We start from the raw sequence: 15,820 nt of genomic DNA on the forward strand, positions 1-15,820 counted from the left end.
CGCACATAAGCGTTACAGCTTCTCGGATCTATCACGATAGAGTCACTGATTCTCGTGTCGATCCGATCGAGGCGTAACGCTTGACAATGATTCGTGAAGCTTTGATCTTATCTGACAAATTTACCACATCAATCGACATAATTTAAAATGATGACAATGACTAATAATTGATATATTTCCAGCACGCAATGCGGGTCAACAGCGACGGGCACGACGCCGACAGTCGCGTCGTCGGTCGGCGCGGACGGCGCGCCGTCGCTGGCCGAGGCGTGCTCCGACGGCGACGTCGGCACCGTGCGCAAGCTGCTGACGGAGGGCCGCTCCGTGCACGAGACCACGGAGGAGGGCGAGTCGCTGCTGTCGCTGGCGTGCTCGGCGGGGTACTACGAGCTGGCGCAGGTGCTGCTCGCGATGCACGCGAGCGTCGAGGACCGCGGCATTAAGGTGAGCGCGCTGTACTCCTTATCATTATCTTCGCAACTGTAGAGTTTCGTACTATATTTGCGCAGATCTTGTAATGTTACAATAGAGTAGTCAAAGAAGAAAATATTCCTACTATACTACTAATATTATAAACGCGATAGTTTGTATGTATGTTTGGATGTTTGTGACTTTTTAACGCCGCTACTTCTGAAGCGATTTGGAATGGAAATAGATTTTACTCTGGATTAACACATAGGCTTTTTGTCCCGAAAAATCCATGGTTTCCCGAGAATTGCGAAAACTTATGATTTTGATTATATGAATGTTTGTTACCCTTTCACACCTCAACAACTGAACCGAATTAGCTAAAATTTGGTATTAAGATATATTATAGCCTGGATCAACACATAGACTACTTTTTATTCCGAAAAAATCCATGGTTCCCGAGGGATTTGTAAAAAACTAAATTCCACGCGGATGAAGTCGCGGGCGTCCGCTAAAATAATTTACATTTTGCTTTTGTCCCTGGACCACTTTAGTATGGGTTTAGATGACAGATAATCTTACTTGGGTTAAGCTAACAATTAGCTAATTATTGTCTTTTATGCAGATTCTCCATAACAGTTGATGCCAAAATGGTTCACACACATGATTAGCGTTTAACGTTCGGTACGAATGTGTGTTGTGTGTGTCCAGGGCGACTGCACGCCGCTGATGGAGGCGGCGAGCTCGGGCCACGTGGACATCGTGCGGCTGCTGGTGGCGCACGGCGCGGACGTGAACGCGGTGTCGGGCTCCGGCAACACGCCGCTCATGTACGCGTGCGCGGGCGGCTACGAGGACTGCGTGCGCGGCCTGCTCGAGAACGGCGCCAACGTCGAGGACCACAACGAGAACGGCCACACGCCGCTCATGGAGGTAAGCGACGAACCCTTCTCTAGGTCCACACATAAAAAGAGGTAACTAGATTCATAAGAAGTGGCGGAGCATTGCACAGAAGGCGTCGCTCATCGCTGCAACCACGACCACTCTGCCAAGAGTGTACTATTAAGAAGAAGAAGAAGAAGAAGATTCATAAAGTGCCAATTCTTTGTATTGAAGCCAGCGTACCTGGGGGTGTGGCCTAAACAAACACATATATAGTGTAATAATACTTATCACACTGATAAACTCTTTACGTAATTGGCTGTTTAACATTTAGTGAAAAAAGAAATATACCCTTTTAGAGTTAAATATTAATTATTCCTTTTGTCACAGCACAAAATACAATGTCAGTGAACGAAACAAGACTGCTAGTGCATGCGTGGATACGCTTGCGAAGTTCCGCACACCCGGGTGAAAGCGGGCCACGCCCGCTTGCTACTTCTATTGCTAAAGCGTTAGCTTTTAGTGCTGTCTGTTCTGTGTCTAGATCTATGATGCACCACATAATTATGCGTAAGGTAGAAAGACTAATGTCGAAGATATGGTGATCTTCACAATTGTGATAGTTTAAGAGACAATCGCATAGTTACCCTTTCTCTACACTTGAGAGGTGGTTGAACCCAGTTGGATTTGACAACAGTTTGTTAGGAATATATAACTGGGCTACCCATCACCCCATCACCCTTTATTTATTTAATGACTGTACAGGCCTTCCCTCTCTCTGTTGTAAATGGCTGCCCAGAAAGGTGAGCTTTCACCTGTCTAAAAGTACAAAGGAAATCACTCAGGTTCTTTTGTTGCAATCTAAAGTATTTAACCTATTTTAATGGCTACACATGGCATCTCTCTGACAAAAGAAGCTTATGGTGATAATGTTCAACCCTGTAACAGTCGCAAGATTGGTAAAATGGGAGATATATCAACTTTGCCGTTATTGCTTGACGATGTTTTTTTTTATTTTCCAAAAAACTGTTTTTAAACACTACATATTTGTCACCGAGTTAAGACATTTTTATAATATCAACCAGGCGGCGTCGGCCGGGCACGTGGGCGTGGCCAAGATCCTGCTGGAGCACGGCGCGGGCATCAACACGCACTCCAACGAGTTCAAGGAGTCGGCGCTCACGCTGGCGTGCTACAAGGGCCACCTCGACATGGTGCGCTTCCTGCTGGCCGCCGGCGCCGACCGGGAGCACAAGACGGACGAGATGCACACCGCGCTCATGGAGGCCAGCATGGACGGGCACGTGGAGGTCGCGCGCCTGCTGCTCGACTCTGGCGCACAGGTATCTATTGTTGCTCTGTGTATGCGTGTGGTTACTCGAAGCTTGTAGTCGTTCGGCGGTGATGAGAGAGCTATGTTCGATGTATCTATGCGTACTCAAACTTGGATGAAAGTTACCGACATAGCTCAATGAGTCGCAACGCTGAAGTGACAATAGGCGGATGATAGTTTGAAGAGTTCATGGACTTTGGAGTCCCAGTGTGTTAGAATTACGATTTCTTAGCAAAAAGCGAAGTGTCAGTCGACCTCTAATTAGGTGGATGGATAACATCAAATGCGTTGCAAGTAGCAGTGAGTGTCAATGATGACGTTAGGAGTTATGACTGTGATGCTATATTTTCCAGTGTCGGGCTTGTAGTATCTTTGTAGTATGATGAAAAAGAGCCGTCATAGCCCAGTGGATATGACCTTTGGGACATGCACCTCCAACTTTTCAGTTGTGTGCAGAGTAAGAAATTAAATATCACTAGTCTCAACGGTGAAGGAAAACATCGTGAAGAAACCTGCATATCAGAGAATTTTCTCAATTCTCAGTGTGAAGTCTGCTACATGTCATGTCAGCGTGGTGGACTATTGGCCTAACCCTTCTCATTCTGAAACTCGAGCTCAGCAGTGAGCCGAATATGGCTTGAAAATGATGATGATGTAATTTTCGTACAAGGTTCTATTTTTCTCAATTTCGTAGGTGCACTTTGAACATAAAGTTTGCGATACATAGCACTAGGTACTCATAAACCATTGTAAATATCGGTGCAGGTGAACATGCCGACGGACAGCTTCGAGTCGCCGCTGACGCTGGCGGCGTGCGGCGGCCACGTGGAGCTGGCCATGCTGCTGCTGGAGCGCGGCGCCAACATCGAGGAGGTCAACGACGAGGGGTACACGCCGCTCATGGAGGCCGCACGGGAAGGTGAGCATCAACTAAAAAAAAAAGTTTACTACTTTTTAACTTTTTAAATTATAGCACACTCTCTGGAAGATCGCGTGAAAATGAGCAATTTCCTCACGAGTGCGGCGATTTCGATCTGGCTTCCTGGGTGACTAGGAAATATATAAACTTGCTTCACATTCAATTGGTAGAACAAGTAGAAGATTTCTTTCTGATAATGACCGATTTGGGCACGACGTATCTAAGCTTGAATGACTTCACGATGGGCACTTCTAACCCAAAATGACCTGCTGGCCTATTCGCTACTAGCTGACGCCGCGCGGTTTCATCCGCGTAGTTCCCGTTTCTGTAGGAGTACGGGGATAATATATAGCCTATAGGCTTTAGATGACATTTCTCAATTGATTTGATGTTTATATTTTTAACCGACTTCAAAAAGCAGGAGGTTCTCAAGTTGATCAGTATTTTTAGCCATGTAAAAATAAAAATGTTTAGGTATTTCAGGCAGTGCTCTTTCAGAAACGGCTGAAATTAATACGACCTCCCAAAGTTGGGAATCCTTATCCCTCTTTTAATTAATTGCTACATTGTTCTACTATCTTTCCCTCTCTGTGTACAATAACAGAAGGCCGCCCGATATGGTGATCTTCATTATTCTGATAGTTTAGAGACAATCGCATAGTTCTGTGACCATCTCTACACTTGAGAGGTTGATCACAGTTGGGTATGACTACCTGTCAAAGTTAGTAATATATGGATTTTTTGACAACTTTGAGATGTTGTCAAATCCATCTGGGCTATCCATCACCCTATATTTATCTAATGGCTGTACAGGCCTTCGCTCTCTATTGTAAATGGCTGCCCGGAAAGGAGAGCTTCATCTGTCTAAAAGTGCAAAGGAAATCACTCAGGTTTTTCTGTTGCAATCTAAAGTATTTAACCTATATTAATAGCTACACAAAAAGAAACATTGTTACTATTTTTCTGGGGCCTTAAATTTCAATGAACTTGCTACGAGATTTATAGTCACGCCACACCCTGTAACTAAAAGTATAACCAATCATCAAGAAACCTGACCAGATATTTAACAACTTCCGTAATAATTAGGGAATCCACCTTCCGATAAGTGTTTGATTCATAAGTGACAAAACTTAGCAGAATCTGGTGAAACCTGCCCTAAGTTAATTTCAGTTGATTAATTTTACTAACTTCGCCACTATGGCTCAGGTCACGAGGAGATGGTGGCACTGTTGCTGGGCCAGGGTGCGTCGATCAACGCGCAGACCGACGAGACGCAGGAGACCGCGCTGACGCTGGCCTGCTGCGGCGGCTTCCTCGAAGTGGCGGACTTCCTCATCAAGGCCGGCGCGGACGCGGAGCTCGGCGCCTCCACACCCCTCATGGAAGCGTCCCAGGAAGGTCACCTGGACCTGGTGCGGTGAGTTTTGCTACTTCGTATTGTGACAACGGTGGAAGGGATAAAATGGGAGGCCTATGAATCACGCCACGACATTTAAATGGCATGAAGACATAATGGCATATTCTGGAGCAATAGTGTCCAACTGGCGATATCTTTCTCTCTTATCTTGCGATAGGGTGTAAGGGAGAGTGATGTTTTTGGTTCTGACATTGGTCGTTTAAGTCTTTTTCTCGTAAGACTACTGACCTCCATTTAAGAATATAGAATTGTCAACTGCGATATACATTCTTTTAAAATTAAATAAATGTTGATTGGAGTCTGGCTAATGAAAGTAGAGACTGAAATCGCCCGCCAAATTTAAAAAATCATTTAGACAAATTGAAAAAATTATGCGTTTTCATAATTTGTTTAATTATTGTTTTGTTTGTGAATAAATAAGTATTAAACTCAGCTATTCAAATATTTGCACTATAATTTTCAGAATTTACTCCTTTTTTTTTCAATTTGGCGGGCGATTTCAGTCTCTACTTTCATTAGCCATTCTAGTAATGATTTGGTCATATTTAAAAGATATGGTAAATATTGTTAAAAAAAACAAAATTGTAAAAATATAATAATAAAGCTTATTGTAATGTCCCTCAGGTACCTGCTGGAAGTGGGCGCGGACGTGCACGCACAGACGCAGACGGGCGACACGGCGCTGACGTACGCGTGCGAGAACGGGCACACGGACGTGGCGGACGTGCTGCTGCGCGCCGGCGCCGCGCTCGAGCACGAGAGCGAGGGCGGCCGCACGCCGCTCATGAAGGCGTGCCGCGCGGGCCACCTGTGCACCGTGCAGTTCCTCGTCGGCAAAGTTAGTACTCACACTGGCAGTCATCGTCATCATTATCAGCCTCAGACCAATTATAGAAGGACCTGTATGGCACTCATAGTCACTAACAAAATTGTCTGCCATCTTCTGAGGAAAACTATCTTAGATTTGGTATATATCTTGTACTAAACTTTGTTTGTTGTTTGTTTGTTTTGTCCAATTTTTATTACACTTTAATTACACAAAAGGTACTTTACGGAGCTCTTTAACCGATTAACACGATTACAACTATTTAACACTGATTATATAGAGACAGTTTTTATAATCGCTTTAGATCGTTGATCATATACTTTGACAGAAAAGTAACATCTAGCGAGGCAGGTCCTATACAATAATTGGTCTGAGTTATCAGCCGATGGACGTCCACTAGACATGACCTCATGCATGAACTTCCAAACACCCGCACGCAGGATAGCGAGCAATCGCAGTCCGCGCGAAGCCTTTGAATTTGACTCACTTGGAAAAACCCCTAGGGCCGAAAGCCTTGAAAGGAGTTGGAAGAGCTTACCGGGAGAGCAAGATCCCTCGCGACGTACCTGTGCAAGGAGGCAAAGCCTCGTGGCCTGTACCCCTAAGCGTCGATTCCGTTTAGCCTTTTAACGGCATAATTGTGAACTAACTTGTAACGTAAAACACAAGTCTGACACAGGAGATAACGCCACTAATTTTGACGTATCTTATTTATGTAATATTGTATTTTTGAAATAAATAAACGTTTGATCTAAAGGAAACACGTTATTTATGTGCGTGTATCGTGTGTCCAGGGCGCCGACGTGAACCGCATGACGGCGAACGGCGACCACACGCCGCTGTCGCTTGCGTGCGCGGGCGGGCACGCCGACGTGGTGAAGTTCCTGCTGGCGTGCGACGCGGACCCGTTCCGCAAGCTGAAGGACAACTCCAGCACGCTCATCGAGGCCGCCAAGGGGGGGCACACCGCCGTCGTGCAGCTGCTGCTCGACTACCCGCACTCCGTCATGTTACCCAGGGGTGAGTGCGCTGTGCTTGTTTTGTTAAACATATTTTTTTTTTTTGGAGTTTACTCCTTAAGAATCGATTTTTCATATATAGCCTCAGTATGAAAAATATGAAATATGGCCAACTAGGCTAAAACTGCCATCCTTAACCCTACACCCATCAGCCTGAAGTCCAGAGCTTTTCTCTCTATCACACGATGGACCCGGCACTAGTCTCTCTATATATTTACAATGCTCATTTTCTTATATCAGGTAATACCGGCACGGAGGAGAGCGGTGGTCTGAGCTCGGCGCAGGCGGCGGCGCTGGGTCTGAGCCACGCGCCGGCGCCTGGCGCGCCCACGCAGCGCGCGCTACTGCCCGCGCACGCGCCGCACCCGCACGTGCACCCGCATCCGCAAACGCACGTGCATGCGCCCGTGGTTCCTCCGGCACACCTGCCCGCGCATCCGCCGGCGCACCTGCCCGCGCATCCGCCTGCGCACCCGCCGGCGCATCCACCCGCGCATCCGCCCGTGCATCCGCCTGCGCATCCGCCCGTACACCCGCCCGCGCACCCGCCGACGCCGCTCGCTGCACCGGCTGAGATGCCGCCCAACTTCGCCAAAGTCTATTTGGACGGTAAGTAGCAGAGTTGTACAAATAAATACATATCCACACTAATATTACAAATGCGAAAGTAAGTCTGTCTGTCTGTTACCTTTTCACGGCTAAACCGATGAACCGATTTAGATGAAGGTACAGAGATAAATTGGACCCTGGAGAGCAGACTGAAGGATGAGGTTTTATTTTATCCCGGAAAAATCCATCATTATTTGTCAGGAGGAGGATGAAAATCCATACCACATTCGGTTTCTACACGACATCGCACCGGAACTCTAAATCGCTTGGCAGTAAATTTTTTTGTCGATAGGGTAGCTAGCTAGCCACGGCCCAGCCGAGGATCGAACCCGGGACCTCCGTCTTGCAAATCCGCGCATACCACTGCGCCACAGAGGCCGTTAGTTTACTCACAATGGGGTGGTCTCATCACAATGTTACATTCTAGTCCAAACCATCTCATAACAATATCCAAAACCTTGTACAATATGACCATTATTTACCTAATAGGTCGGAAGAAGCAGGCCAGTGGAAACGGAACGGCGCAACCCGCTCCCACCGTGAACCCGGCAGCAGTGCCCACGGGCGCGGTTAACGCGGGCAACGTGGGCGCGGCGGGCGCAGTTGTGGGCGCGGCCGCAGTCGTGGGCGCCGGCAACGCAGTCGCGCCCACGGCTAACAAGCACAAGTGCGGCCGCAAGCAGCGCCCCGCCCCGCCTCAATCCGACCACCACCTGCCGCCGCCGCCTGACATATTGGACGACCATGTATGTATCACCTTATGATGTACAACTTGTATTCAGCCGTCATAGTAGCCTTCTTCTAACTCTAGCAATGCGTATGCACCAAATTTCTAGTTCGCTCTGAAGTTGCGTCTGCCGAACTGTGCGGAGATTATAATGTATATTATGTTACTGTTAAATTGTAAAATACGTTAGTTTATAATCTCATTCGCGATATTGTAATCTGTAGGTATTGTGAACTAAACATACTGATTACAATTTAACGTGTTATTTTTCGGTATATTATAGTCTGTCAAAGTTAAACCGTTAAATTGCAATCTTAAAACGTGACCTGTCCGAACTTGCCCCTGATTGGTCGGCCTTACAGCCGAACATTCTGTGTCCATAGAGTTAGGAATGACATACTTTAAGAATTGTGACATCACATATTTATTTATTATTTATTATACCTAAAGACTGACCTAAGTGTTCGAATTTTGCATGTTCTAACCTAACTTAACCTGATTTAAGATTTGACTAAATTATACTTGAAATTAACAATAACAACATTTACTAATGGAAGAACAGTGTTTAAAAAAATTAGGAAACGCACTGGCCACCCCTCCGATTTTCTTTTTTTTTCTTTTTTCTTTGATTTGTCAATTGTAATTTTTTACTATTTTTATTATGCCCACTGTAATATTTTGTAACTCTATGGTAAATTTATCCTGATTGACAATTTAACGGTTTCACTTCAATAGATTATAATATACCTAAAAATAACAAATTGTAATTACAATTTAACGGTAACATATACATTGTGCATCTTTATGCTTACTCATTTTTATAAGCATGGCCAGTTTTCAGAGCTGTCTCGAAATACACATATTGTTTATACCCTATTTTAGATCTTGCATAAAAATAAAATAGTTTCGAAGCAATAAATAATTTAATTATTCAGGGTTCTTATAATAATATTTGATAATGATTGGTAGGATATGTCTTAGTATTCATTTAGCTTTTAGAACTTGATGCTAATAAAGAATTTGTGTTTATTTTAAGATTGTAAATAGATGTTTCATTATATCTGTATGTGGATAGTTGTTTTAACTAATTACTTAATTATAATTACTCAGTATTGTCAGGTATTCCAATCTGCAATACCTGTACAACTTTTTTTTCCCTCAAAACTTGAATGTCAACAAAAAGTCTGATTTAGCCAAAATTATGTGCTAATATACTGTTGATTGTTCATTATGCTGGTGGTTATATGTTATTTGAAATCACCAAAACATTTTTTTTAAAACATTACTATTAAAATACGTGTTTTTTTATTATTAACACAAGGGTATAAAGTATCAATCTTATTAAAATAATTCGATGAAAGGTTATTGTAGGATGGAATTCTAGACCATTCTATTACGGATAAAATTGCGCCTCCTAATTTTGCAATGAAAAGCTAAATAATGCTTATATATTTTCTAAATAATAATTGTAAAGTTAATGTAACTTGTTCGTTTTAAAAGTGTTAGAAAAATCGTTATAAATAAAATGGATCTTAACAACATACTCCTATATCTAATTGAATTCCAGAAATAAAATTTAGCGAGCATATCTTTATTTATTTAATCTGTCTTGAAATAATTGTATATTCAGATCAAGGTTGCAGTCAAACAGTTATTTGTAATTTATTTTTTACTTAAGATTAATCTAAAAGCTAAATAACGAAGTTGCAGTAATACTTTGCATTGTAACGCTTGCTTGGTTCGTTTTGACTACACAATTGCACGCATGCTGTATTGATACGCTCTTCATTGCATCATAGCAGGCAGGTGTAGCCGGAGAGTTGGTGGGAAAATTTGTGGAGGTATTTTGTAGACTACCCTGGCTATAACACAAGAAGAAAATAACACGGGGTTACAATTTTTTATGCATCATTTGAGTTCACACCACCGGCCCTAAAACAAATGGATTGCACTGTAAACAGCGTCTTTAATAATGTGAGCCTGGAATATTATTAAGAATTAGGACGACATTATAGATAGGTTATTTCATCAAATTTTGGTGCATTAGTCCAAACTAATTTTGGGCTAAGAATTTAATATAAATGTTTATACACCTCTTAAGTTAGCAGTCAATGTAGGTAATTCGCTTTAATAGTAAACTGTCTCATTACATATTTTAAATCAAATCACATACAGTAGCTGTTTGTCAAATTATAATTACCTTGTGTCAAATAGTGGTAACTTTAAAAGTTAATTTTGTTTGATCTAGTAACTTTATCAGTAAAAGAGCCGGTAATTAACTCAGCTATAGCTCTTTTCTAAAAATCATCATTTACATGTATCATATAGATCTACGAAATTTATAATTTTGGAATAATAAGTACATTCTCAAAATTTGCCACTGCCACTCCGGCTATTTTTTCAGCTCTCAGGTATACCTTTAGCTGCGTACACGTAAATCATCCATTGTGCAATATTGATGCCCCTCTCGCAACTTCAGACTTGTAACAATTTAAATAATATTCATGCTTTATATATTGTAATAATAATTGTAACTTGTTATTGTCATCCTGTGGGCGGTGGTTAATTTCCATGCTAATTTAGTCTTCTGATTCTATTTCTAGTATATAACTTTAAGTATAGGTCCTCTTTATTGAATAATATGTAATTATAGTAAGCACGTTATTAATTGACTCGTCGGGCCCATGAATAATTTTCCTATATCTAACTCTCTCGCACTTACGGGTCGGAAGTATCCGCTTAGTGAAGGGTGTAACAATAAAATAAATGTATCGATAAGTAACGCTATTTATCGTATCTTGTTTATAAGCCCTAACAAAGTTATTATATCCAAATATATTTATGGGTTTCATGTTCCTCAAAAAAGTCCATTCTGGCACAAACTAAATCTGTTCTTTCCATTAAATATGTACGTCCATTGATTGGCATTTTTGTTATACTTTAACCCCAGTGTCTTCATAAATGTAACGATTGAAGTTTAAAATTAGATAATTTGTACTCATCATATTTCTAATATTTTGTTACACCAAGTGAGCATGTAGCCGTTATCGATAACGATCTATGCTCTTCACATTCCTTTCCCTATTGACATTGCCCGACGAGTCAGCTTATAAAGAGTTTACTATATGAAAAAATTACTATAATTTGCTTTAATAATGATATTTATAACTATAAATTATTTGTCTATCTGGTAAATATAATAATTGACAGGACAAACTGTCTTTACAAGACATGCTTATTTGTCCTTTGTTGTGCAGCATATTTTTGTTTGTACGAGTCTTGTAACACAATACAGTTTTCAAGATGGATGCTGGACATTACTGTATAAAAAGGTTTTACTATAGTCATTCACATAGCTACTATAGATAATCTAGAGTTCAAACATCATTCTTTATTACATGATTTTCGTGTTAAATGTACACATAACAATCATAACATAACTAAAGGTAAAGTGAATTTATGGGTTTAGTTTATCTATAGAGGCACATCTAGCTGATAAAATGTCGGAAAAGACATAATTTATTGTAATCATACTCTGGCTAAATATTAATACACTCCAAATTTGTGGGATATAAATGAAATTTTGCATAATTTATGATTTAAATGTCTTGGATCCAAAAGTTTTAAGTATATATTTTAGATACCAATAAGGAAGTTAACTGTCGCCCATTGTAACTCTTGTTAGCTTAATTTTAAAATCTATCATTTTGTGCTTGCTTTCCACGGTGTAGATGTGCCACCACAACGTGGTGCATAAGCATAAGCTATCCCTCCCGCCCGGCTTTACTTGGAAGGATGTTAACAAGAAATTTAAAAATAAAAACAAACTCGAAAAAAAATCCTATGTGAGTGGACACATTTCTCAGATATCATATTACTCGTACGTAGTGTTGTGGCCATTTTTATTTTTTTTTTGTCTCCTTTAACAACCTTTATCGATACATTTTCTCGGCTGTACGCACATCTCTAAACTAATTAATAAAAAATAATAATAATTTTACAAATAGGATACAGTGCATGAAGATCAATTACTTACTATTTAATTGATTAAAAAGTTAGTACGTTCGTAGATAAATTATTATTGTATTGCAAAAAAATGTTTACACAACTAGCCTTTATAATGTTGATACAGGAATATATTATGTGATAATTTTTATATAGTTCGATTAATTTTCTTTTACATGTACATTTCAACGTACGGTTCCTTTGAGCTTTCGATATACATATTTGAGTTCAAGGACATTGTATTGTTACATACTCAAAGGCACAATTATCCGCCCACTTGAATATACTCGACTCGCGTCATATTAAAGTAGGCGGATAGTTATGCCTCTGAGTATATTATGGTAGTGTCAAGCTGAACTGTTAATGGGGTCAAGTTGGCAATGGAAAATCAAACATTGTGAACCAAGGGTTATGGGGTAGTACCTTTGATTGCCCATAGAACGTCATTTTTTTGTTGAATAGAAGTCACTTTAACTCTAGTGATGAGTTTGAATTTAGAGGTGTGTGTGCAGCCATTATAGCAACGCTACAAACCATAGTACGTAGTATTATCTTCCGTATTGTACGACTTATTATGTCTAGAGTTGCTTAATTCACTTCTGGTAGCAGTAGTTCGTTTGTTAGGCGGATCTGCGTGTATGACAAAGATTATCGGATATATTGCATTTCGCTGTCATCTGCACACAAGATAGATGATTGAGGTCGCTGCATACTGAACGGAGTTAAAGTATGGCCGCTCAGAGATTGCTTTCCTGACAAGTGTTGATCGAATGGGACAAACATATTCAATGAAAAATTGGACTAGTTGACATTTTTTTTGAAATGGTCTTAAATAGTTCATTATCGTTCACTAGATTGAAAAAAATCAAATTTTTTTGAGATGTGATTACATGAAAATTTTAGTTTTTAAATATGTTTTTGACAAAACGAGCCATAATCCCTATCGGCCATGACAGTCTATATTTCAACTGTTTCATGACGTCACTATAATAAATCCCTTGCAAACGGAGCGTTTGATAAAAATCTTAGCTAACAATTAGTTTGACGTATAGTACATCAAGTAACATTGTGACGTCACAAAATGGACGACAGACGACGACAGGACGACAAAAATACATAATTTTTAAATTAAGTTTTATAAGAAATCCTTAACTTTTATTTATTTAATATCGATATATTTCGGACCCTTATTCCATGTACTACACGAAATTAATATTGATTATATTAAATTTGATATGACTCAACTACCCTATTTGTATGTATATTGCCTACCCTAGTTAAAACCTTGTACAAACCACTGGTCGCGTCCCATCCGTGCCTCCGTGATGTAAACACTCTTGTATATTTTGTATAAAACGATATTTTCAAAACCTGTCGTCCCATCCGAGAATAAACTCGTTATGTATGCAGAGAGCTTCAATTGAAATAAGTATAGTATATTACTTTTTAGTAATAGCAAATACTGAGTTACTTGCCGGCTCTTCTCAGTAGAATATAGCTTAAGAATTGGTAGAATGACTACAAACAAGAACTACTTGTTTAGTGAGAATAGTGCTACTTATCAGTAGCGGCTAAGATGGTTAATAAGACGCTATGATATCGGCAAAATAATCTTTTTAACGTAAAAATGGAACCGACTTCAAGACTTCGTCATTTATTGGTTAATGAATGACGAAGTTAAGAGGTAAAAAAAAAACATACACGTCGAAATGTATGGGTAAAATAAACTTGTATATTATATTTTTCGTAAAAACCTGTGTACAAATCTGTGCAAAATTAAAACCACTTAAAAGTAACACTGTTTCAGTCAACCGAGCTTACAACCGACTATTGTTGCCAGAGGTTATTTATTTTATTCAAAATTAAATAAATATATTAACCATAAAGCATGTCCGAATTAGTAGTTTTGTATAACACTAATATATTATTTAGTATATTGTTATACTCATCAAGCTTATTAACATTCCCACTTCGCTTATGTAATTTATTTTAATGGGTGTCATAAATAGATCATATTTACGATTAATTTCATATATCATATATATCTGTATGTTATAATGTAGTAGATGTCCGTTTATTTGTGTTAGTGAGTGATTGTTATGTATTCTTTTGACAGAGAGTCGACGTGTTAGCGGGACAACCTCGAAATGAAACACTGCCAGAGACCGAGAGGACTATGCTGGACATGGCTGACTCCTCCGGTGAGAATGTTTTTAATTTTTATTGAATAGTTCCCGTTCCCGTAAGAATAGGGGGATAAAATATGACTTACAAATAACGTGGCTTTCTAGTGGTAAAAGAATTTTTAAAATCGATTTAGTAAATCCCGAGATTACCCCCCTACAACACCACAAACTTTTTTCTATAATATTATTAGTATGGATACTCTCAAAAATACTTGAATTAAAAAACACTTCGAAATTTTTAGACTAGGTTCTCAATCTTCTTTGCCCAACGCCCCCTGTGGGAAATTTTCTTCATCTAAAGCTTGTAAAGTATGCATTCTTATGTTATTTAAAAAAATGTTCAAATCGTCCAATTAGGTGTAAAATTTTTTAGTTAAATTTTAATCTAATTCTGTGACTTTTACACACATTATAAAACAATTTTGGGAGTCTTTTTTTAAACTTCTATTTTAATGTCTACATCCCTTCTGTGCCATCTCTATGCCCTTTAAAATCTCATGCTCACAAAAACCTATGGGTTATAGAGACCAAAATAGTTTTATTTATTTTTAATACAAGATTTTTCTTTACTTGTAGTTTTAACCATACCTTGATTGTTAGAATTATATCCATTCCTACATTACACTAAAGCTTGACAAGTTCGTTTGTAACACTCCCGATGGTCCGCCCGCGTAGTTCTTCCCCTCCGTCGCCCGCATATCATGAGAGTGTCACGAACTTGCCAAGCTATAGCTCTTACATTGGCACAGGAATTGGAAATTTTAGCAAGTATTTTAAACAAAAATTGCAATCTCATAAACACATAGTTTTACTATTTTTGCACCAAAGTTCATGTAGTTCAAATGGTTGAGAATAATTTTGAGATAAGCAAATTTAAATTCGATTTAGATCAATATACTAATGCATATTTTGGAAAATTTGTATTACAGTTCATGTATTTCATAAAAGGATTGAAGTTAACTTCAAACACTATGAAATGCATAGATCTAAAAGAGCGTAAGCCTTCATTTTGAGGATGGTATAAACTTTGAACTTGATAACATAAAAAAAAAGTCAGTGTCTGGTTGGAAAATTTTTATTACAGTCTATGTATTTCATAAAAGGATTGAGTTAACTTCAAACACTATGAAATGCATAGATCTAAAAGAGCGTAAGCCTTCATTTTGAGGATGGTATAAACTTTGAACTTGATAAAATTAAAAAAAAATCATTGTCTGGGTAGTGTTAGTAAAGTAGTACTCTTGCACAAAGGTCCACCCACGCTCGCCACGTCGGCCCTACAAGCCCTCGACCTACAGTTCTGCGCGCAAGGCAAGTCGCCACACAATCATATAGTCTTCATTATACGCTAACGTTTTAACTGTTTTCAATGCTCGTGTGTCATGTCTTATTGGGTAGTTGACTTTTAAATATATTCGTTTTTATGATTCTTTCGGGAAAATCAAGTCAAACAATCAAAAATCTTGTAAAATAGAAGTAAACATGAAAA

General features: G+C 39.6%; 1 protein-coding gene across 16 annotated transcripts in view; it reads left to right on the plus strand.

Annotated features, from left to right (window-relative positions):
• The window catches only part of LOC112050343 (ankyrin repeat domain-containing protein 17), a 72,175-nt gene that overhangs the window by 26,002 nt on the left and 30,353 nt on the right, over window positions 1-15,820 (plus strand). For 12 of the 16 annotated variants that reach the window (XM_052883924.1, XM_052883928.1, XM_052883920.1 and 9 more), the window contains exons 4-15: window positions 183-444; window positions 1,120-1,341; window positions 2,376-2,633; window positions 3,389-3,542; window positions 4,749-4,959; window positions 5,584-5,797; window positions 6,580-6,805; window positions 7,045-7,413; window positions 7,903-8,159; window positions 11,872-11,985; window positions 14,262-14,346; window positions 15,583-15,642. In XM_052883924.1, coding sequence (XP_052739884.1) covers window positions 183-444; window positions 1,120-1,341; window positions 2,376-2,633; window positions 3,389-3,542; window positions 4,749-4,959; window positions 5,584-5,797; window positions 6,580-6,805; window positions 7,045-7,413; window positions 7,903-8,159; window positions 11,872-11,985; window positions 14,262-14,346; window positions 15,583-15,642 — 2,432 coding nt within the window. The remainder of the gene's footprint in view (window positions 1-182; window positions 445-1,119; window positions 1,342-2,375; window positions 2,634-3,388; window positions 3,543-4,748; window positions 4,960-5,583; window positions 5,798-6,579; window positions 6,806-7,044; window positions 7,414-7,902; window positions 8,160-11,871; window positions 11,986-14,261; window positions 14,347-15,582; window positions 15,643-15,820) is intronic. The other 4 variants (XM_052883930.1, XM_052883931.1, XM_052883932.1 and 1 more) reach the window with 3 other exon arrangements.

Source organism: Bicyclus anynana, chromosome 10 (assembly GCF_947172395.1).
Source record: "Bicyclus anynana chromosome 10, ilBicAnyn1.1, whole genome shotgun sequence".
Taxonomy (NCBI): Eukaryota; Metazoa; Arthropoda; class Insecta; order Lepidoptera; family Nymphalidae; genus Bicyclus; species Bicyclus anynana.